At 45.7% G+C, this 24,173-nt stretch overlaps 2 protein-coding genes across 2 annotated transcripts; both read left to right on the plus strand.

The window, feature by feature from the left end:
• Window positions 1–606: 606 nt before the first annotated feature.
• On the plus strand, window positions 607–4,538 carry LOC311322531 (uncharacterized protein). Its single transcript, XM_084454620.1, has 4 exons — window positions 607–1,305; window positions 1,523–1,665; window positions 2,170–2,278; window positions 2,780–4,538. The coding sequence occupies exons 1-4, from the start codon at window positions 1,026–1,028 to the stop codon at window positions 3,961–3,963; spliced, it is 1,716 nt and encodes a 571-aa protein (XP_084310746.1). The 5' UTR covers window positions 607–1,025; the 3' UTR covers window positions 3,964–4,538.
• Window positions 4,539–4,910: 372 nt separating this feature from the next.
• LOC311322532 (uncharacterized protein) lies at window positions 4,911–7,834 on the plus strand. Its single transcript, XM_084454621.1, has 3 exons — window positions 4,911–5,722; window positions 5,874–6,007; window positions 6,166–7,834. Exons 1-3 carry the CDS (start codon window positions 5,461–5,463, stop codon window positions 7,438–7,440), a joined length of 1,671 nt encoding a protein of 556 aa, XP_084310747.1. The 5' UTR covers window positions 4,911–5,460; the 3' UTR covers window positions 7,441–7,834.
• The last annotated feature ends 16,339 nt before the right edge of the window (window positions 7,835–24,173 follow it).

A 24,173-nucleotide genomic window follows, 5' to 3' on the forward strand; every position in this document is an offset into this window, starting at 1 on the left:
TCTGGAGCAGTATTTGATGTTGAAATTAGCCAAAACATTAATTAATTAAAAATCTGTCCTTGTCACCATCTGCCCCGGGGCCCCTGCAGATACCCGTGCCAAATATGAATGCTGTCAGGCCGACGGTGTCTGAGGAAAAATGGATCAGACAGAGATACACATAGACAGATACAGATAGACAGAGACTTCCTTTATTGTGTAGGGTGGAAGACATGCATAAACCCCTCCCACACCTATGCAGATGACAAATGTACCAAAAGTATTACATATTCTTGTTCCTCTCACTCTCTTGAATCCCCCCCATATTGAGGGGGCACAATTTGTGGCTTGGCCAGCTTCACTAATTGAACTTTGATTGATGTTATTTATATAACGCATATTAAAAAATTCATTTTAATTAATTATTCAAGTCATTTGTTTTTTCATTGGTATTTGGGACAAAAAATGTTATGTTTACATGTTTTAAGAATATGAGAAAGTAATTTGTTTGGCGTGACCTTCATTTTGAAATTCCTTTCAAGAACACTAACGGATATTGAGGCTGCTTCCCCGGAAAGAACGAGAAATATTTTCGTGTTGACTAGCTAGCTCGCAAAATGAGCCACACTACAAAACCAACATATTAGTATTACCATCATAGCGTTTGTTGGCTGTAACGTATTAGTTTATTTTTCTGAATTAAAAGCATCCCGATCGTCGTGAACAGGCAACAACCTTCCCAGTAAGTTCGATTATACCTGCCTCCTCAAACAAAAGCAAGTAGCGCTAGGCTAACGTCTCGTTAACCATCAAGCTACGCTAACGTTAGCCAGCTACGTTCATTATTGGTAGCTAACGTTACATGTTCAACTGACCTCTGATGTTCCAACGCGTTATGAGCTAACGTTAGCTTACTAGTCAAAAAAGACATCTATCTGAACGAAGAGTGAGGAGTCTTTGTCGCCATCCCTTCTGAGAGAGCTAGGCTAGGTTAGCTAGCATAGCTAGCTACATCCGTGGTGTGGTCGGGGTCAGAGGTCACCCAGATGATGTCCGAGGCGGTCGTGACGTTCCAGTCCCAGCTCTCCGGCGTCATGGAGACGGTGTTCAAAGCGGCCATGTACGAGATCACGAGGCTGGTGGAGGACAGCTTCCTGGAGGAGGTGTCCCGGAGTCGGGAGCAGGTCGAGTCCCTGAAGAAGCGCCTGCAGTGGTCCGAGAACCGGAGGAGAGAGAGAGGCCGGAGGGGGAGGTGCACCGACTGCGGGAGGGCTGCTTTGTCTGGCGAGGAGGAGGAGGAGAGGTCCTCATCAGGAACACAGACAGGTGAAGAGGGTGGTGTGTTTGTGTGTTTGATTAATACATTTGAAAGATAATTGGATGGTTGGTTGGCGATGACTGGGGTGAACAGTCGACGCATAACTCTGGACAAATGGACTTGTTGTAAGTCGCCTTGAATGAAAGCCTTTGCTAAATGTCTGAACATCATGAATAAACTGTAAAATAAAGCCATTGTCTCCCATCGTGTTCACCTGTGTCCCAGGTGTGGAGAAGGGGCGCGGTCTGAAGCAGGAGAGGGCTCAGGGGGAGGAGTGGAACAGCTGTGGGGGCGAGGCCGCGGACACGCAGGCCACTCACCTGGAGGAGGCGGAGCCAGGGACCCATAGTCCGATGAGAACGCCCGAGGTAGGTTTCCAAGGGTGTGTCTTCTGAAATTGTACCTGTTCTTGCCACTGGATCATTTAGCATTCAGAATAAATCCACTTGGAACTACGTATTTTTTTAGTTTTATGACTTTATTTGTGCAGGGACAGTTCACATTCATCGACAGCACATTAAAAATATGACTGTAAATGTGACAGACAGTGTAAGCTAAAAGCTATTTTCAACCAGGGGCAGACTGGCCATCGGGAGCACCAGGCGCGCCAACTGGCCTGGCCCGCGGTGAATGGCCTGCCCCTGTCAACAAATCGCATAGCCCCCCCCCCCAATCGCACAGCCCCCTCCCGGGCTACATTTCCCGGCCTGAAATATTCACCCAGTCCGCCCCTGTTTTCAACTGTTTCAATGTGGTACATGTTACTTTACTGTACTTTATCATTAACAAGCCACTTTGTCCACCTTTCATCTCTGTCGGTCTGTGTGCCGTGCGTGCTGTCTGTCTTGCCCGTCTGTCTGTCTGTCTGTCAGTCTACAGACGTTGGGAGTGAGAAGCTGGACCGGCTGCTGAAGGAGGAGGCCCTCCACATCACCCCAGACCGGGCGGAGCTCCAGGACAGATGGGGCGTCTGCCTGGATGGTGAGATTCCAGAGAACACAACACACAACTCTTCTCTTCTCTGTACCTTTCTCTTCTCCTCTCTTTTACTTCACTTCATCTCACACAAAGCAGTTGATGTGCCCCGGCCTGGAATTTCGTCATTTTAGGGGAATGGCTTTTCTTTTTTTTAAGGCACAAAAGGCCACATGCCAGGGCACAATAGCCATTGAGGGAAATAAGAGGATTTGCAGAGCTTACGAATAAATAACTTGACTTTCTGATTAGAAAATAACACGAATGACATGAAAAGCATAAATTATTTGTAATTGAATACATCATGGAGTATGGCATTAACATTTCACTGTATACAAGTGACAAATAAAATCTGAATCGCATCATGTAGCAGGGGCACAAAGGCCATGGTTGCCACAGGGTGTACAATTATCTTCGGGGGAATCACGGCCAGAGAGCGAGGCAACCGTGAAATTCCCGTCCTGGATGTGCCGTTGTTCAACTCATCTTTCACGTTCTGTGTCTCAGGCGGCGAAGGCTCGGACCTGTCCGGGCCCAGTAAGGGCTTCGGTGCCCGGGACAACCTCCACCAGTGCCAGGACGACTGGGGACTGGATCAGGGACCAGAACCAGACCCGGAAGAAGGCGACCCGAACGCAGACCCCTCAGAACCGCTCTACCGGAGCCGGTACTCCGTGGAGGACCTGGGCGGTTTCGAGAAGCCGGGCTATGGAGATGGACACCTGCTGGACATGGAGGGGCTGGATGGGCTGCCAGGGTCCCCCTCACGCCTGGGTGGGGGGATGAGCTATGGGTCCGTCGTGGGACACTTCCCGGGGGAGCTGGGGGGCTCTGAGGGAGCCGACCACCGCCATCACATGACCGGCGCCCATCGGAGCAGACGGGGCGGGGGGGCGATCGTGTCCCCCCCCTCAGGCTCCCCCTCCCACCAGGGAAACGCTAACGTGGGCAACCTGAATTGCCTCTTGATCAACGAGGAGGGGTACCTCCAGGACCCCAGCGCCCTCTATCCCGACCACGGGGTGTCGGAGTCGGGCAGTCGGGCCGGCAGAAGCCTCCACTCCGGAGCCTCGGGCGGCGCAGAGGGCCTCTACAGCTCCCAGGACCAGTTCCCCCACCCGCTCAGCCTGGGAGACCGCCTGCCTCCCCAGAGCGTCGGGAGAGGGGCGAGGAGGCACGGCTGCAACCAGTGCTCCATGACCTTCCCGGACCCGGCCTCCCTCAAGGCCCACAAGCTGACGCACAAGCCCAGCCAGGCTCCCCTGTACAACTGCAACCAATGTGGGAAGGCCTTCACCCAGGCCTGCAACCTCAAAGTCCACCAGCGGGTCCACTCCGCCCAGGGCCTCCACCTCTGCAGCCACTGCGGCAAAGGCTTCTCCTCCTCCTCGGACCTGAAGCGGCACAAGTGCAGCCAGACGATGGACAAGCCCTACAGCTGCTCCGTCTGCGGGAACAAGTTCAGCCGGCTGTGGAACCTCAAGCTGCACCGGCGCATCCACACGCAGGAGAAGCCTCACCGCTGCACCATGTGCGACAAGAGCTTCACGCGGGCGGACATTTTGAAGGTCCACCAGCGCACGCACACCGGCGAGCGGCCTTACTGCTGCGCCATATGCGGGCTGAGCTTCAAGCGTCTGGACCACCTGAAATCGCACCAGCGCAAGCACAGGCCGGATCTGCAGAGCTGAGAGGGGTGTGCGTGTTGGGGATGGTGCGTTTGGCGTTTTTGATAGATGCTTCTCGAGGCAAACCACTATCATCTTTACATGAAGTAGACATTTGATGGAGTTGTTTAGTTGGGGCTCAATTATGTTGTTTTAAGATACTCACTGTATAGAATTTTAAAATCATTGTTACGGAGATTATTGGGTCTAATTATGTCTTAAATGCCTTTCCTCTTTGTCATAATCATATGAACTTCATTTTTTATTTATTTGACTTTTGTTTAACCAGACAGGTCAGATGAGAACAAATTCTTCTATACAATACAGTGATTTCAATATGTATTTTCAATTGCCATTCAAGACAGTTTTCAGAGCTATTTGGGTTCCAGTACCATACAACAATGCATTTTATTCCTATAGATATGTTTTTGTGTTTGTGTGTATGTGTGGAAATCATGGACTTGCTTGAGATCTCATCTGAAATTGATCTGAAATCATCCATGTGGTGTCTTGATTTCATAAGCGACACGATTTCTTCCACAAACACTTTTTGATACCATGCAGAGATGTTGCTTTACACTGCTAATAAGAACAATGTAACTACAGAGGCGTTTAATAAAAAGAAACAATGCATTGTCCTGTGTTTGATCTCGTCCATCAATGAAGCGTACACCTAACAACTGTTAAATGTACACTGTTGAGTGAACAACCCAGAAATCCAACTTATGCCCTGGTCAATGTGACCACTGCACTGCACTTCAAGTTTTGTGTGGTAACTGGTTAGTAGTTGCCCCCCTCAGAAACCTGACCTTTCGTTTCAGCCGCTAGATGTCGCTCATTTCGACTTCTACAACGCATTCATACTCGACTATGCACAAGTATGTATTTTGTCCTCACACGGCCACTGTACAACGTCCGGCGACGTCACAACCCAAAACAATTTTCATTTCCTCGCGTAGCACACCTAGCACTATCTGATGTTAGCTAGCTAGTTCGCTCGTAACGCATAATTATCTTGATATGTCTTCCTCCAACGACTCAAGGCGACGCATAGGAGTCATGTATCAGTCGGCTAGGTGATAATCCCAAGGTTTGTTTGTGGCTAACGGGTCAATGTCCAACCTGGAGCTCGCTTGGCTAACTTAGCTAACTAGCCGACGTTATTGTAACTTACATGACCAATTAGTGTCGCCCAGCTGTGTTGCTGGCTAGTTAGATCAGCTAGGTTGCCAACTATCATCAGAAAAAGGGCATATTTTCGAATTTGCAATATGGACAGAGCAACATATTGGGCTAGTTAGCAGGTTGGTCTGATCAAACTCGGCTCAACTGCCCACCTAGTCAGTGTTGAGGTATGGCATCACCATTTCCCTCTGTGCGGACTACAGTTGTGTGATAGCTACCAGAAGGCTTGGGGCTCCAACTCTCTCACACACACACCTTTGTCTGACATTGTTTATAGGTGTAGGTTATACAGGGAATTAATCTGAAGGAATTAGAGACAGACACACAGTTTCCACCATGTCCGAGACCCTGATAGTGGCCTTCCAGTCCCAGCTGTCCCTGGTCATGGAGACGGTCCTAAAGACCGCCATGTTCGAGGTCACTAGGCTGGTGGAGGACGGCTTCCTGGAGGAAGTGAGGCGCGGGAAGCAGGAAGTGGAGCTGCTGAGGCTGAGGCTGGAGTGGGCGGAGAGGGAGCTGGAGAGCCGGGCCAGGTGTGCGGACTGTGGCAAGGTCGGGCTGTCCAACGAGGACGCGGACGAAAGACTCTCACACATTAGTAAGTGTTTTTTTTTTATTTTATTTTTTATTTTTTTATTTTTTTAAATCTGTGTGTGAGTTGAAGCTAATTTGATCTAATACATACAAGACGCAACCCAGGTATGAAATTGGTCTCGTTGCTCACGTTGTTATTGTGGCCGTTTCTCAAGGTGTCCTCGGGGGGTGTGGCCTAAAACAGGAAGAGGAGTTGTCTGAGGGCAGGTGGGGAAGCTGCGAGCTGGTAATGGAGCCGTTGGCGCGGGAAACAGCGACACCCGCCCCCAGCCCTGCCAATGAATCAGGGGTTAGTGTCATCACAAATCACCATTCAGGCTATAATGCCTTCCATCCTTATGTTGTTTGATATTATGTGACATCCTTATGTTGTTTGATATTAGGTGACTTGACCTATATTGTGCCTTGTGTGTGTGTGTGTGTGTGTGTGTGTTCTGTCCTACACAGCTGACAGACGAGGAGGTAAAAGAGGAGGACGACGCAGTTCTGCCTTCCTGCGCCGCTGACCGCCAAAGAGACCCGTCCGAGCCTCTTCACCTCCAGCTCCAGCTGGACCGCGAGGGGCTATGGAGCCCGGCCACCAAGCAGGGCCCGCAGCCCTCTCCCACGCACGCCTATGCGGACGTTCAGATGGAGGCGCCGTGCACCCCGGACGTGATAGAGGAGATCCCGGTGCCTGACCTCTCGCCCGACCTGGCGGCGAGGCTACCGGAACAGAAACAGGCCGCTCGTGCGTTCCGTCGCAACGACCCAACCTTGGCCCAGAATAGGCCCGGCGGCGGTTCCGGCAGTGACGTCGGCGACAGAGCGAGGAGGAGGGGGGGGGGCGGAGCCTCCCCCGTGTGGACGGCGCTGATTAGACCGGGAGACCCAGAGGCTGACGTTCTCAGAGCGGCCCATCAGCTGGACACAGATCAGCTCTTCCTCCCCTTGTCTCCGGAGATCAGACTCACGAGCCCTGATCTGGGATCTGTTGCTATAAAACAGGAGGTAGTGATTGTGGAGGAGGACGAGGAAGAGGAGGAAGAGGAACTGCGGATCTCACAGTACAGGGTCAGGCCAGAGCTCAACGTCAGCCTGAACTACATTACCCAGAAAGCACCCGGGCAGCAAGCGGCGAAACGGCTCCTCTCTCACTCCAAGCCGGACGCGCTTTTGCATCCCACCCATCCGCCACCAGTCAGAAAACACCCACACGCCCAGCCGACCAGTACCGGCGCAGCGTCTTCGAACCCCGCCCCCCGGGTCGTCGCCGCCCAGCACAGGGCCGCCGACCCCGCGTCCAAACCCCTCCCGCCGCCCGCCCTCCCCCCGCTCCCGAGGGCGCCGCCGGCGGACAAACGTCCCGGGCCCGCCACGCCCAACAGGGCCGGCAACGCCCAGTGGGTGAGCATCAAGACCCACCACCTCCAGGGGGCGGGGTCCCAGCACCACCCCCACCACCACCACCACCCGAGCAGGGTTCCCCTGCGCTGCGGACAGTGCGGCAAGGCCTTCCCCCACCCCAGCAACCTGCGGGCCCACCTCCAGACGCACAGCGGCGAGCGGCCGTTCTCCTGCTCGCTGTGCGGCCGCAGCTTCACCAAGCTGAGCAACCTGAAGGCCCACCGCCGGGTCCACACCGGGGAGAGGCCCTACTGCTGCCAGGCCTGCGGCAAGCGCTTCACCCAGAAGTGCAACCTCAAACGCCACCAGCGGATCCACCTGGAACACGGGCTATGATGAGGTACCGTGGCCCCGCCCCCCCCGGGACCGCGGCGGCGCGTGATAGAACAGAGACACGCACGCCTACGGTATGCGTGCTCGTTAAGACAGTGGAACGTGAGCTCGCGCCTGTTCAGATGCACGGCACACGGTAGCACGCGCCCACGCACCGTCACGCCACCTCGAGCTATGAGGAGGAGGAGCCCTGTTGTTGTCCGGGACAGTACCGCAGAGAAGAAAGCATGTGTGGGAGTAGTGTACCTCTGTGTTGATGTAGGCCTATGATGTGAAGATATTTTGGTAACGTAGTATTCTACAGCTTTTCTAGAGGTGAATTACCATAATAACCATAATAGCATTCCAGTCTCCCTTGTCAGGTGATTGGAGCGTTACCGATGAGAATTGTAACCGATGGTGCTTGTTCTTGGTGATGCACTTACGAAAAATAAAAATAAAAACTTGAAATGGATGTGATCTTTTCATTGTACATGGTACTGTACCTGTAGCAAATAATAAATTTAATCCTTGAAAGTGGGCCTAATCTTAATTCCATTTTTTTTATTTGTTTGCTTAGGATCAAAAAGTACAGTCATAGTCAAGCAAGTCAAAAATTGGTATTGAACAGAAAACAAGTCCACAGTTCCTTGTTAAGGATTGTGACTCCACTAGGGTCAATCAGACGTTTTTCTCTGTTTAAAAAGGTGAGTGAAGACTTGTTTAAAAAAATATATATATATATTTAAAGTGAATTCCAATTCGTATCCACTCCCATAGTGCATTTACTAGTGGCAAAGAAAAATACCACAAGATATTCAAAATAAAACCAAATTAATATATTTAATGGTGAAATGTCCAATAAAGGCACAGTACATTACATTAAACTTAAATTGAGTACACCAATACCTATTAAAATTGTTGAATCAAAATCATAAAAGTAAGGAAATAAAAGTTAACGTTTCTATACAGGCTTTTGAGGAGAGCTATAAGCTAGCCAACCACTAGAGCTAATGAACGGCATGAGAAAGCTCACAGGATTAGGTTCTAGAACAGATCAAATCAGTTCTAATTTGAATCATGGAAAAACCCTTCTCACTCCTGTTTTGTTTAACTATACTGATAAAGTTTACATTAAGCATTATGAAGGCATTATTAACTAAAATTGTAAGCAACTATCTATATGGTAGCTGGAAAGCAACAATTAGATTCTGCACATTTTTGCTGAAAAGAGTGGGTCATCACAAAACTTTCCCAACAAAGTTCTCACCACACTATATATTCAGCCACAAACATCATCACAGTCTACATATAATTTCATCTCATTAAGGAAGTAAAAAAGTCAAATACATCTAGCATGACTGCCTGAGACAGAGGTGTACTTAAAACAAAGATCGCAGAACTGTATCACCTGCCTCCATTAACATCAGATCCCTCTCTCACAGATCCAGTAGACTAGTTTACCACATCCATAGTCATTCCAACTCATCAAAACATGAGGTGTTATCTGCATCTCAGCACAGTCCTCATCCCCAAATTCTGGGTCACCACCACCACTGTCAGGCTGAGGTTTGAACCAGTACCTACAGGGTTAAACAACAACACACAGCCAGACAGTCACACACTGAGGGAGGTACCAGTACCTACAGGGTTAAACAACAACACACACAACCAGGAGGTAAGCACATTCTTCAACATTTTCCCGTCAAGTTTGGTTTTTATAAATATAAGTTTTCTGAGGCGTGTGCTTGTGCAAGCTTTATAAATGAGACCCCATAGCTGTTCCTGTAGCTTGACAGCAGTGAAGACAATGCTTTCTGTTTACCGGCATGCGCATGTCATACACCCCTATCTCTTACCTTGGCTACTGTTGTACACATTGTAATGTTACTCCAGTAAGTTATAAAAGTCTGCTTGCCGTGATGCTGATTTTCATTATGTTACCCTCCATTAACTTATGCTAACAATGTTAGCGATCTAAAAGTCGGCCTGGCACGGTCTCGTATAATTAAAGGGAAAACACTGACTGATATGTGCTTTAAACACTGCCACAACAGAGCTGGTTGTGTAACTTTGTCATGATCAGGGGACTGTGACTACTTCCTTACATTGACATGGACTTGTGAGAGACAGATGTAGAAGGACATGCTCAAACCAAGCATCTGGTGAGAGGGAGAGGTGTATGAATTAGGTGGAAAAGTGTGCATGAGTGAGAGATTATTGATAGAGATGTCAGGAAAGAGGTTAATTTGATCCTGACAGTGCGTGTGAGTAGGAAACAGTTTGACATTTGTCGCCTTTAAAGGCCCTACGAGGAGTTTCGGGAAGCGGAAGTGTTTTTCGCCCAAAAAGACCACTTTTCCGTCGTAAACCTCAGCTATCTGAGCCGGGTGTTTTGAAGACGGAACGATGGCCACCGACGAGATAATTACATAGGTCTTACTAGTAACGTTACTAGTAACGTTACTAGTAGCGGAGGCTACTGCAGTAAATCGTTTCGTCATTCCAAGGAAGTTCTGGACGACCCGACCACGAAATAATAATCTAAAAATAAACTACATGGAAGAAACGACATTTGTCGAAAATGGACACATAAACAAGTGTGGGTAATGTAGATTCACCCACATTCAAATGAGACTGTTTCGTAACCAAAAATAAACTCCTCGGGGAACCTTTAAGTATTGGTACACTAATGCCACTGCACATGCTGATGACATGCATTCATGGGCAGAGGTCTGCGCTCTTTGATTGCCATTCTAGTTTTGTTATGAATCTAGAGTCTGAAGGAGTAGTTTTCTCTTACTCTGTGGTCAGTGGTGTTCCGTCCACCCAGGTCCAGTTCCCCTCTACATCTCTGTCAGTCAGACCGATCCACACTCTCTTGTTGAAGTTAACGAGAAATTCCTATCATGGAGAAAGGTGATGTTGTTGTTTACAATACAGAGCACGGTTGGTTATATGATTTGTTTCATACCCCCCTCCCCTCTCTAACCCTCTTCTGTCCTCTCTCTCTTCCTGTCTTCACATTTTTCTTTCGCTCTAACGTTATACCACCCCTCCATCTCTCACCTGTTCCTCTGCGCTGTTTATGATCACCAGGTCTGCTCCTCTCCCTCTACAGTCCTGTCTGCTCTCATTCCACGTTTTCTCCTCAGTGGAGACGTAGTAACAGCTGGAGCCAAACCTCTTCCATCCATCGATACTCTCTACAACACAAGACACAGCTCGTTAGTTTTAAATCCAACACTTATTCCATCCATCATTTCAGTGAGTTTTCTCTGTTTGATAACACAACATAGGTCACTACAGAACAGTTTTCCACTTCATTTTTCATCTGTTATTTTTGAAGAACGTACCACAAAGTCTCCTCTGAAGATCATCTCTCTCTCTGGTCAGGTTGTTGTAACTGGTCTCTAGCTGGTCTCTCTCTCTGGTCAGGTTGTTGTTACTGGTCTCTAGCTGGTCTCTCTCTCTGGTCAGGTTGTTGTAACTGGTCTCTAGCTGGTCTCTCTCTCTGGTCAGGTTGTTGTAACTGGTCTCTAGCTGGTCTCTCTCTCTGGTCAGGACCTCCTTACTGGTCTCCAGCTGGTCTCTCTCTCTGGTCAGGTTGTTGTACTGGTTCAGTAGTCTGTCTTTCTCCACAGTGACTGTGGAGTGAAAAAGCTCAGATACTTCATTTGTCACGTCATGTTGACAGTCACAGTGAAATGTTGCTGCCGGCTCAGTATAAAGAAATGATCAGTATGGATGCATTATGTACATGCTATATGTCAATGTAATTTCATTTATATAGCACCATTCATACAAATCAATATAGCACATAGTGCTTTACATAAAAGGAGACGGAGAAAAACATAAATCATACACACACAGTGAGAACAAATTGAAAAGAAACATAAGTAAAAGCATTAAAAATTCAAAGAATGTAAAATAGAATAAAAACTATAAAACAGAATGCAAATGAAGACACTAAGATATTAAATATATTAAAACAAGTAAAACTACATGGTAAAAGCAATGTTAAAAAGCTGTGTTTTAATATCTCGCTTAAAAATTACCAGTCTCAGACATTCTCAGGTCCTCTGGCAGGGGCATATGAACTAAAAGCTGCCTCCCCATGCCTCTTAGTCCTGGCTCTAGGACCTCCCCATTCCTCTTAGTCCTGGCTCTAGGACCTCCCCATTCCTCTTAGTCCTGGCTCTAGGACCTCCCCATGCCTCTTAGTCCTGGCTCTAGGACCTCCCCATTCCTCTTAGTCCTGACTCTAGGACCTCCCCATTCCTCTTAGTCCTGGCTCTAGGACCTCCCCATGCCTCTTAGTCTTGGCTCTAGGACCTCCCCATTCCTCTTAGTCCTGGCTCTAGGACCTCCCCATTCCTCTTAGTCCTGGCTCTAGGACCTCCCCATTCCTCTTAGTCCTGGCTCTAGGACCTCCCCATTCCTCTTAGTCCTGACTCTAGGACCTCCCCATTCCTCTTAGTCCTGGCTCTAGGACCTCCCCATGCCTCTTAGTCCTGGCTCTAGGACCTCCCCATGCCTCTTAGTCCTGGCTCTAGGGACCATTACAAGCTCAGTGCCACAGGACCTGAAGGACCTACTGGGTGTATATTTTAAAAGCATATCTGATATGTATTTAGGTGCTTGATTATGTAATGACTTATAGAATAATGTGTCATACTTAATACTTAACAACTGATACTCACAGCTGACTCCCAGGCCTATGATCCCAGCCAGTAGGAGAACACACAGCAGCCCCAGACACACTGCAGCAACACTGGAGAGGCTCTGAGAAACTGTGGACACTGGTACATTAACATTTTACTGTAAACATTTTTTTATTTTTTATTTTAAATTGGACTCCTAAACACCTCCCTACGTTTAATTGGTAAGTGGCATTGATTCGTAAAGGGGGGGGGGGGGGGGGGGGGGGTGAGTGTGTGTGTTACCTGGTCCTTCTCCTGGTCTGCCATTCGATGTGTCTTCTGCATTGTTTGCCCTTTCAGGAGAATAGACATCATCATAAACTTCAATCTCCTCCTCAATGTCATGAACATCGATCTCCTCCTCAATGTCATCATAAACTTCAATCTCCTCCTCAATGTCATCATGAACATCGATCTTCTCCTTGAGGTCATAGTAGACATCGACCTCCACCTTGATCAAGTCATTATAAACATGGATATAGTTCTCCTGGTCCATTCCTCCAACTCTGCTGGTCTTGTTCTCCGATGGAACTCCTTCATTAAGATAGATCCTGTCTCCAACCATTGAGGAGGGGTGGGGAGTGTGAGTGTTACCTGGTCCTTCTCCTGGTCTGCCATTTGATGCGTCTTCTGCATTGTTTGCCCTTTCAGGAGAATAGACGTCATCATAAGCTTCAATCTCCTCCTCAATGTCATCATGAACATCAATCTCCTCCTTGAGGTCATCATGAACATCAATCTCCTTCTTGAGGTCATAGTAGACATCGACCTCCCCCTTGATCAAGTCATTATAAACATGGATATAGTTCTCCTGGTCCATTCCTCCAACTCTGCTGGTCTTGTTCTCCGATGGAACTCCTTCATTAAGATAGATCCTGTCTCCAACCATCTCCATGGTGACTGAGTCTACTCTGGTGACCACTGTCTGGTCTTTGATCTGATGAGTCCTCGTGTGTCTGGAGCTTTAAGGTGTGTAAAGATCAGGAAACACGCCTGTATTGGGGAGGTACTGGCTGGTGGAATCAAAACCATGGAGAACTACAGGATCATATCACTTAGCTCTATATGAGGAAGGCGTCAAACAATAGAGGAAGCCATGATGTTTTTGATCAGTTGTTATCGTAGTTCTACTGTACAGCACATGCATACTGAATCTGACACCTGACATCTTAGCCAAACTGAAATCCTAACTGTCATGAAAGACGAGTCTGGCTGTACACACCAGAGAATATATAGATATGGTGTCCCACAATATCATAGCTATTTGAATAGGGAGGAAAAACATTATAGGCTAAAGGTAAAAGGTGCATTCGTCAGTTTTTGCACACCAAAAACAGCATGAATTTAAAAAATAATGCAGCAAGTGTATTCTATGTAATTTTCAAAGTCACAAAAAACACTTGATTTATTCATGTGGGCTAGTCTGTGTTCACTGATCGTTCCTACAAGCTGTTTTCTACTTTTCTCTTTTGCATGTGCATTTCCTACTTTCCAGCATTGCTGTGACACAAACTTCCGTTCCGTTGATATTTTAACCCGATCCACTTTGCTTGCCTCCTTCTCATCCTGGCCGATATTCTTGTAGAATATATAGAACAATGTCCATGTTTTTGTTTCAATTATTTATTCTTGTGAGGGAGGTGGAGTGATACCAATTCCACCTGGTGGGGCTAACCTCCACGCACAGCACCGGTGCCGGAACCAAACTCCTGGATAGGGGTTGGATCCTATTCTTCTCCGGAGTTGCTCACGGTATGAGGCGTAAGGCAGGTGTGGCTATACTAGCTAGCCCCCAGCTGATCGCCTTTGTGCTGGAATTCACCCCAGTGGACGAGGGGGTCGTCTGCCTGCACCTTAGGGCTGTGGGGGGGGGGGGGGGGGGACTGCTTATGCACCAAACAGCAGTTCGGAGTTTTGGGCCTTCCTGCAGACCCTAAGTGGAGTCCTCTCTGGGGTTCCTGCAGGGGACTCCACTGTCCTATTGGGGGACTCCAATGCACACGTGGGCAATGATGGAGACACTTGGAGGGGTGTGATTGGGAGGCATGGCCAACACAAATAGTATATTATAATATATAGTTCATATACAGTATGCCAAAACAGGATGTAGTATGTCCCAATGGACAGCGAAGGATGTGGGCAAATTTCAAGGCGCAATGTTATGACAAGGTAGTATGTACTTTAAGGTAGTAAGTACTTTCTAAGGGCAGCTGTAGTAGGTACTGGTAGTAAGAAGTAGAAGTATGCGATTCGGAACGCAGCCCTTGACTCCCATGCCAAAGGTCAGGGGTTCAAACTCTGCTGTGGGAGATTTTTTGTCACTGGATGTTATAGAAGCTATGTAAACATGTGGTTACCTGGTGGTGCCTACTGTAATAGTCTTAGATTATATACTTTCGTTTCTATTGTTTCTATGTTTTGATAAATCTTTTTGACTTTGTATCATTTGATTCTCTGAGGTGCGCTTGGCTTTTGTGAATGTCGAGTTTTAAAGAAATACACATAAAAATAATTGAAACCTAAGCTAATTATGGACTTAAAAGAAATCCGAAATGTTTTTGTTTGAAATCCCTGTGACCTCTATCTGTCAGTCTGCAGCCCTGCTAGGAGCTGACCATGGTCCTGAATCCGCTGTATAGTCCCAAACCAAACAAGCGCTATTCTATGTTCCCATAGACTTCTCTGTTCAGAGATCACCTTAGCTTGTTCTGTGAATATATCAAGCTTCCGGTTGAACACGAAGGAAAGCAGGAAAGCAGCCTCTTCCAGTGGTTCTGACATTCAGCATAAGTCCAACTCTGACCGCTTCCTTCCCATATGGAAAAGATATGAAACTAAAGTAATACAGCAAGTAATACATATGACAGCCAAACCAGATGCATGGTCCTTATTAAATTTGTGTAATATGAAACTTATACAATTTTAAGCACACATACAAGTAGGCAATGGCGTTTCATCCCAGGATTTGTGTGCAAGCTGTGAAGTAAAATAATAAATCTTGCACAGCCTATTTGTAATATGGTCATTACACGGGTCCATCAAGGGTTTTAACTAGCCTACAACCCTGAGATCAAGGGTTTTAACTAGCCTACAACCCTGAGATCAAGGGTTTTAACTAGCCTACAACCCTGAGATCAAGGGTTTTAACTAGCCTACAACCCTGAGATCAAGGGTTTTAACTAGCCTACAACCCTGAGATCAAGGGTTTTAACTAGCCTACAACCATGAGATCAAGGGTTTTAACTAGCCTACAACCCTGAGATCAAGGGTTTTAACTAGCCTACAACCCTGAGATCAAGGGTTTTAACTAGCCTACAACCCTGAGATCAAGGGTTTTAACTAGCCTACAACCCTGAGATCAAGGGTTTTAACTAGCCTACAACCCTGAGATCAAGAATCTCAACTAGCCGGCTAGCTTCAACACCATGCATTCTTTTTAAGCTCTAAACAACGCAGTAACAGGAGCTACAGTCCAGTTAGATCGCTGTTTCACAGATCCAGAGGAAACCAAAACTGCAACTGTTGTCATTCCATGACAGGTGAGCACCACTTCGATAGTTGATATGAGCACAGTCCTCATGTCCACCTGCGTCATCAGGCTGTCCGCTGGCCCAGTACCTAGGTAAATAACAACAAAAACAACCAGTCAACACTGAGGTCCTGGAGTTTGAAGAGTGGCTATGATTATTCATGTTTAACTATGCCTTTAACTTATACTGTACAGCAGTAGTTGTGAGTTTTTTTTCTTACGCGGTAGTCAGTGGTGTTCCGTCCACCCAGAACCAATTACGGTCTCTGCGCACCAGACCAATCCAATAAGGCTTGTTCAGCGAATATAAAAAATCCTATTATGGAAAAAGCAACATATTATCATCCTCAACTGTTAGGACTACATGATTAGCCATTTTATGTAGACATTTCTTATATTAATTCTTCTAGCCTTTTCCCTATACAAAGCCAAAGCGTCAACTACTACATGCCGATAAATGCGTTACCAATGTGCTACAGTATTTGTACATTTTGCAGCCAGTTAAACCAAGGAATTCCATTCTTGTGATGGTTAGTGTAGGTTAGGTTATGGTTAGTTTAGGTTAGGGTATGGTTAGTTTAGGTTAGGTGATGGTTAGTTTAGGTTAGTGTAGGTTAGGTGATGGTTAGTTTAGGTTAGGTTATGGTTAGTTGAGGTTAGGTTATGGTTAGTTTAGGTTATGGTTAGGCATTCGTTTTTATGCCCCCCCCCCCTCTCTCTCATTCCCTCTCTATTTCCACATTTCCTCCATCTCTCCCCCTCTACTCTCTCCATCTCTCACCTGTTCCTCTTTGCTGTTTATGATCACCAGGTCTGCTCCTCTGCTTATACAGTCCTGTCTGCTCCCCTCCCAGGTTTTCACCACAGTAGAGACGTAGTAACAGCTGGAGCCAAACCACTTCCATCCATCCATACTCCCTACAGCACAACAAAACACAACAGGACAGAACGCAGTCACAGCTTATTCACTTTAAATCCCACACTTCCATCCAGCTTCACAGCGAGTTTCCACTGTTTGATAACAACACAGGTCACTAAGAGAACAGTTTTCCTCCTCATTTTACAGTACATTTATGTTGTTGTTGTTATTATTATAATTTTATTATAATTTATTTATGTTATTATTTATTTTTACATCTCTGGGCTCTGTCATTCGCTCGCATGGCTTCTCCTATCACTGCTATGCCGATGACACCCAGCTGTTCCTGTCATTTCCCCCTTCTGATACACAAGTGGAGACACGCATAGCCGGGTGTCCATAGAGTGGATGACGACACATCACCTCAAGCTCAATCTGGACAAGACTGAGCTGCTGTTCCTCCCGGGGAAGGGCTGCCCGCACCGGGACCTGGCCATCACGATTGATGACACAGTGGTGACGCTGACTCGGGCTCCAAGGAATCTGGGTGTGACCCTGGAGGACCAACTGTTGTTCTCGGCACTATCACATTGCAGATTCCTGCTGTACAACATCAGGAGGATTCGCCCTTTCCTCACTGACGAAACGGCGCAGGTGTTCATCCAGGCCCTGGTCATCTCCTACCTGGACTACTGCAACTCCCTCCTTGCTGGGGCCCCGGCATCAGCCATTAAACCCCTGTAACTTGTCCAGAGAGCTGCTGCTCGCCTGGTGTTCAACCACCCCAAGTTCTCCCACACAACTTCCCTTCTCCGTTCTCTACACTGGCTCCCTCTAGCAGCTCGCATCCAGTTTAAAACTACCAGCCTACAGAGCAATGAAAGGAACAGCTAGCTCCTACCTCCAGGCAATGGTCAATCCCTACACCTCCTCCCGACCACTACGCTCTGCTAGCTCGGGGCGACTGGTTGCCATCACTCCGAGGTCCCTGCGGTCGCTCGACACGGTCACGGTCCTTCTCTGTCCTGGCCCCGCAGTGGTGGATGAACTGCCCACTGACGTCAGGACAGCAGAGTCGCTGCCCGTCTTTTGCCGCAGGCTAAAAACTCACCTTTTCAAAAAGTACTACCACGATCCTCCCTTAAGCACCTAATGTATTTTTATTTTGCTACTCTTGCACTTTGGCTTCAGCACTAGATTGTGTTCTATGTCACTTGTTTAGAAAAGAGATGCACTTGGTAGTTCTGGTGAGTAGTAGTACACTGACTTCCTAGGTTAAATGCAATTATTGTAAGTCACTTTGGATAAAAGTGTCTGCTATAGTAAATGTGTGTAATGTAATGTATTGACCTATATATTCTAAACCGACAGATAATGTACCACAAAGTCTCCTCTGAAGGTCATCTTTCTCTCTGGTCAGGTTGTTGTTACTGGTCTCTAGCTGGTCTCTCTCTCTGGTCAGGTCCTTGTTACTGGTCTCTAGCTGGTCTCTCTCTCTGGTCAGGTCCTTGTTACTGGTCTCTAGCTGGTCTCTCTCTCTGGTCAGGTCCTCAACTGAAACAAAAGAGAAGTTGTGGTTATTTTTGCAGAGTAGAGGATGTTTGGAGGGTTTGCACGATGTGAAAGTAAACATTCTCAGAGTCTCTAATGTTGTGACCAGGGTTTGGATCAAATCCATCTCAATTCCATCAATTTAGAATTTCAAATGCAACAAAAATTATGTAATCAACATACAATAGACCAATAGATGTTTTTTTTGTTGTTTTTTTTTACATTTTCCATAGTTGGATTTGAACTTTGAATCTCTGTTGAGCCCAACCCTGGCTGTGACACATCATCCTTCGGTCTGGTATCATAATGATTAGAAATCACTAGACTCACAGAGGACGAGACGGAGGGAGATGTTCAGAGTGGCTTGTAGGACACACAGCACCCCAAAGCTCAAAACCACCAGCCTGAAGAGTCTTAATCCTGAGGGACAAACACACACACATTATTTTATTTGAATTATTTTTTTCTCTTGGCGTAATGATTGGAAGGTGGCCAAAGCAGCTTGTATGATCTGTCCTACCTGACTTTGGGGTCTCCTCTGGGGTCCTGGTTTGAACATCCTTGGTTGGATCATCAGAGAGGTTTATATCCTCCACCTCTATCTCTCCATGATCTCTAAACACCGCCATCCCTACCAGCTCTACTGGTTACTGTAGAATAGACCAACTGTTGTCAGAATAGATCTTTATATAGATAGTTCTTTCGTTATCTCGTTCTTCTTTTTACCACTGTCTTTCTCAACTTCACCAACTGTGTCAGCAGTGTGAAACCATGTCTTCCTTTTTTCACAGCCAGCTGTGAATCTACATAGATATCAGAATCAGTATCGCCATTTGTTTATTGCCATGCAGTTTTTCAACATACTAGGAATTTGCTTTTGGTCGTGGTGCATAACATTGAGACAGCATTGGACAGGGTGCAGGGAAGAGACAGGACAGTGCAGAGAGCAAGTACAAATGCTAGGGCAAAAAAGGATAAGCGAAGAAAAATAACTATATACAAAAAATAGTGGTCAGTGCATGGTATATACAGAGTGTAGTGTGTAAGTGAGTGTGTGTGTATGTGTGGCGTGATGTGAGTCAGCGCTCAGTACAAACGAGGTACTGGCCTTGACGTCATCTCGCCTTTTTAAATGTCACTTCATGTGACCCACATGCATGGGCGCCTAGTTATAGATTAAAGTGGGGGTGCAGGGGTGGGGGAGGGGGTCCTCCCCTAGAAAATGTCCAGCTTCAGACACTTGATTTCCTGCATTTTGGTGAGTGTATATTCACCAATGTATGCTGTCAGTCTTTATTTATGTAAAGGAAAACACAAAATTGAGGCACCAGGACCAGGGTTGGGAAAGTGAGTCTGAAATCTACTTTCCCAAAGTCATTTTTACTTACAACTATACAAACTAGCTGATTATTTTGAGTTGTTTAGCAGTATTTGAAATCAATACAAGTCAATGGATTTCATAAAATGATCATTAAAACCCTACAGGATTCATACTTTGCGGCGAATTTGATGTCAGAACACCGACGGACACCAATTACCCCCTCGGTGAGCTTCTTGTCTTTGAAATTGAGAGTTTAACATGTTTTTGAATGATTTTTCAAGGTGCCCACCCACATCCATCGTATGACCAAAACGGTGGTAGAGCAATTATCAGACTTTCTCAAAAGTGCTAGTTTTGTCAACGTTTTGATCTGAACCATTGTATATGATCATAAGTAAACTTAAAACAGGGCTAAACATGCATTTTCCCTTTACTACTCCTTTAAACTACCTCTATCCATTTACCAAAGCTATTTAGGCCATCATGAATACACCATATTTATGCTACTCTGTAAAGAAGAGGGGGACATTTGATAGAAACTTGGTTTATTTCTTAAGTTCTCCTTTCAGCTGACTGTCAGTTCCCTTACCTGTAACGCTTGGGTCCCTCTGCCTCCTAGCTAAGACTGTTCTGTGACTGTCACTTCATCATTCTACATTAAGGAGAGCAATACACTAGCAATAGCAGCTAGTTAGCTAACATCTAGCTAACGACCAGACCACCTTTATGCTTCTTTGACATCATTCCAGCAAGCTGCCTGTTTTTGTCCATAATTTCGGTTTATGGGGAGCGTTTGAAATGTAACCGTCAATAATAGGTCCATGATGGGGGGGTGCGTCTTTTCCGAGGATGCTATAGGCAGGGAAAGTGAAAACATGTGCCCCTAGCGGATTTGTTCCTATCGGAGAGGAGTTTCAATCATAGACTGGGTTTTCTAATAATTAATACGAAGCCATTTCGGTGAAGTTATCAAAACAAAAACTTGTGTCTTTACAGTAGGCTAATAACCTACTAACCGTGAGAATTTCAAACAGTATTTCGCCTTCTTTCAGATTTTCGAAATTGCCCCATTCCTCCAGTCAAAGTCAATGGAATTTAAGAAAAATATTTTCATAATTTGGATTGTGATTGAAAATCAACTATGATCGCCAGAATCGATAAAGTTTGTCTCCAAGTATTTGCCGTTTTAGGCATTCTACTAACTTTTCGGTGTCGACCAAGATATGATTTTTCAAAAGACGTGTCTATGAGAAATTCCATTAATTCTCTCGGCATTAGGAACTCTACCACTAGGGGGCGATGAGATTACTTTCCCTCCCTATAAATGTAATTTTTAGACTATACACAATAGGCTCTGTGCACCAGCTCCACTACTTCCTGAAAGTCACTTTTGGCTTCTTTATTTCCTGTCCTATATGATTGGATTAAGTGATCAATCAGGTGTGCGCTGGGTCTGCCGCACACCTGATTAATCACTTAATCCAATCATATAGGACAGGAAATAAAGATGCCAAGTGACTTTCAGGAAGTAGTGGAGCTGGTGCACAGAGCCTATTGGCAAATGCGTTGATACACAGCCGCTTCCACCCTCACTGGCCCACGCTGGGATCGATCTCAGGGAGGGACAGAAATTGAGAGAGGGAAAGAGGGAGAGAGAGGAGGAGACTGAGAGTCTTGTTGTTGCTAATTTCTTCCCTCTCTATATTGTATCTTCAGGTCTCCAGGCTCAAGTCATCAATCAGCCTCCAGGTTGGTAGAATGTGAATCTGCAGCCATAGCAACCACTACTGCTGGTTGTGACATGCATCACATACATCTTGTCACTGAGTCAGGGTTGAAGTTTTAAAAAGTAACTCCCAGCAAACCATCATAATAAAACATAAAACAAAGTCTCTGGCATTGTTCTTTCTAGCAACCAAACGTAATGAAGTCAAAACACTCACAAGTTATAATTTCACAGACCTGCAAATGAACAGAACAATTAAACCCAGAAACGAATTAATTGATTCAAATGGGAGCTGAACTAGAGAGACGGAACTTGATCATCATCAATTAATTACTGTAATTGGTGACACCTGTGGCACACCTGGAGACCCAAGGACCTGTTGCCCTCAGTGAGCGTCCTGCCATGTCAAGATGTCTACTCATCAAGACTCTAGGCTCACAGGGTCCATCGCTGTTCATCCACTATCTTACTTGTGAAGTCGTTACACGGTTGAACTAAACTGTCTTCTGTTACTCCATACTAAAGTCTACCGGCAGTTTCAAAGACAACACTACACTCTAGTGGTGTCTAGTTAATGTCCCAGATAGCCTACTGTGCCATTCAGACCCAGTCAGAGGTAATGGAAAACTGTTTGTAGGCTAGGGTAAACACTGTTGCTGACTGGCACACATTTACAGCCCCTTCTTTAACTACGGTGTCTGTGAATAGTTTACGTATGGTGTCACAATCACGGCTGGGATTATGGGCAGAGGGCAGAGTGACAAAGTCTTCTCCAGACCACAATCTTAAAGGAGTAGTTTGGTATTTAGCATTATAAAGCCTGTTATACGATTATACAATGGTCCATATAAACATTTTGACAGACGGTGTACTCTTGAGATATTAGTGCTCATTGCTCATGTCACTGCTATCCATACTATAAAGTATGGATCTCTATGGGCATATATCCCTTGGCATACAGTATGCTCATGTGTATATAGATCTCAAGAGTGCACAGTTCATCAAAATCTGGACCGTTGTATATAATCGGCTTATGATGCTAAATACCAAACTAGTCCTTAAGTCAAGCTATTCTAGAATGTGGGCTGGGCCAGTTCTACAAATATCCAAACCCATTTTATTAGCTGCAACCAGTAGTTCTTTAGCTTGGTCTGTCGGTTGGTTGGTCCACAAAAATGTGGTCTGGCTGCACATGCACGTACTTGGTCGCAGCTATCGCAAACTTGCGCTTGTTTATTTGAAAATTCTTGAATAATAATTTGTACATTCCAGATAAGAGAAGTTGAGAGATATGCAATGCCAATGAATAATAACATGTCATATAATATTAACATGGAAAATCAAGACAGCATCACATTGTCTTTTTGAAAATGCTTTATTTAAACTACTTAACCACTATAAATATAACAAGGCTGAATAAGCGTTTACAACAAACCAAGTGGTAGAAAACCATCAGCATCGGCCTAGAACCGCAGGGCAAAGTGAGGCAGAGCTTGGCAATAAGGCACACACACCAACTCAACCGGCTGTACAGCCTTTCTTCATCCAGGCATGCACCTGGATGGCTGTCACACTCCTAGGTGGCTAACTGCTACAGTACAGGTAGCTTGCTAACTGCTACAGCTAGGTAGGCCTCACTAGGCTAACTATTACAGCTAGCTTACCAACTGCTCCAGCTAACAAGCTAACTGCTATGGCTACCTAGGTAGCTAACTGCTCCAGCTAGGTTGCTAACTTCTACAGCTGGATAGCACCAGAAAGCTGGCAGCTCCAGGTACTGTAAGACCACGTGTTTGAGTGAAAAGCAGGCAAAGGGGAGAATAAAACAAGTGTGAGGAGTGGAAGAAAACAGGTTGGTCAGGTCGGTTTCCAGACAACATTCTAGAAGTGGTTGGTGGTGTGTAACCTTATCTAACAACTGGTGATATGCGTTAGCTACGTAGAGACTTGGTTTGATAGGCTACCTGACCTGATTACCCTGTCACATCAGCCCCATTCACTTTGAATGGTTCCATAGACTGTTGGCTCTGAGCTCACACCAAAATGCTCCCACACACACCAATAAACCATATGCAAAACATGTTAATAGCATAATACACACACACAAAACATAAACATAATAATAACTTGAATGTTTAAAACTATTGGACGCTTTGGCAAAAAAAACTTTTTTTTTTTCTTTTTTGTTACTTTGACTTATCGCTAGCTACAGCGCATATGGAAAGAAAAAAATGTTTACTCTTGGAATATATTATGCCATTTCTTCTCACTTCATACACAACACAAGTAATGCATATATTAAATATATCCTGACTTTTTGTCATATAAGAATGCAATAAAAGATACTTCTCTTTATCAGCAGTTATTTTTTCTAAATCCAGTTTTCTTTTTTAGTGACATTTAGTGAGAGACCTCTGAAGGCCACAAGCAAACACTGACAGCGAAAGAGAGAGAGAGAGAGAGAGAGAGAGAGAGAGAGAGAGAGAGAGAGAGAGAGAGAGAGGGGGGGCAAGAAAGAGGGAAGGGGTGTGTGATGGATGTTTGAATCAATTTAAATTAGGGATGCACCAAGTGTGAAGTTCTGGGCCAATACCACACTTCCGATGTTTAAAATAACACATAATATTTGTCCCATACCAGTGTTTTTGTTGTTTATTTTGATTTTGTTGCTATTTATTCCCCCTTTTGTGCCAGGGAGACAAATACATTTTCATTATTAATTAAAAAACCCTTTCATAACATTATTTTGAATGAGAAGAAATTCACAGCGTTTAATGCTACACAACCGATCAACATCGACCACTGCCATCGGTGAATGTCATGTTATTTACCGACAGGCCGATGATGGCAGTCGACAAGGCGAATATCGGCCGATACATCGGTGCATCCCTAATTTAAATACTGACTGACTCCTTCAAATTCATAGAAGCATCCTCTGATCCTCAATTGGAGTCAATTGCACCATAGCTGTGTTAAAATACACACACACTAAAATCAATTTAGCTCCCTCATCCTCATTGACCCCATATAATAACTCTCATTGTTTGAATTTAAACTGCTCTCTATCA

The sequence above is a fragment of the Borostomias antarcticus genome (genome assembly GCF_949987555.1).
Source record: "Borostomias antarcticus genome assembly, chromosome: 20".
NCBI classification, from domain to species: domain Eukaryota; kingdom Metazoa; phylum Chordata; class Actinopteri; order Stomiiformes; family Stomiidae; genus Borostomias; species Borostomias antarcticus.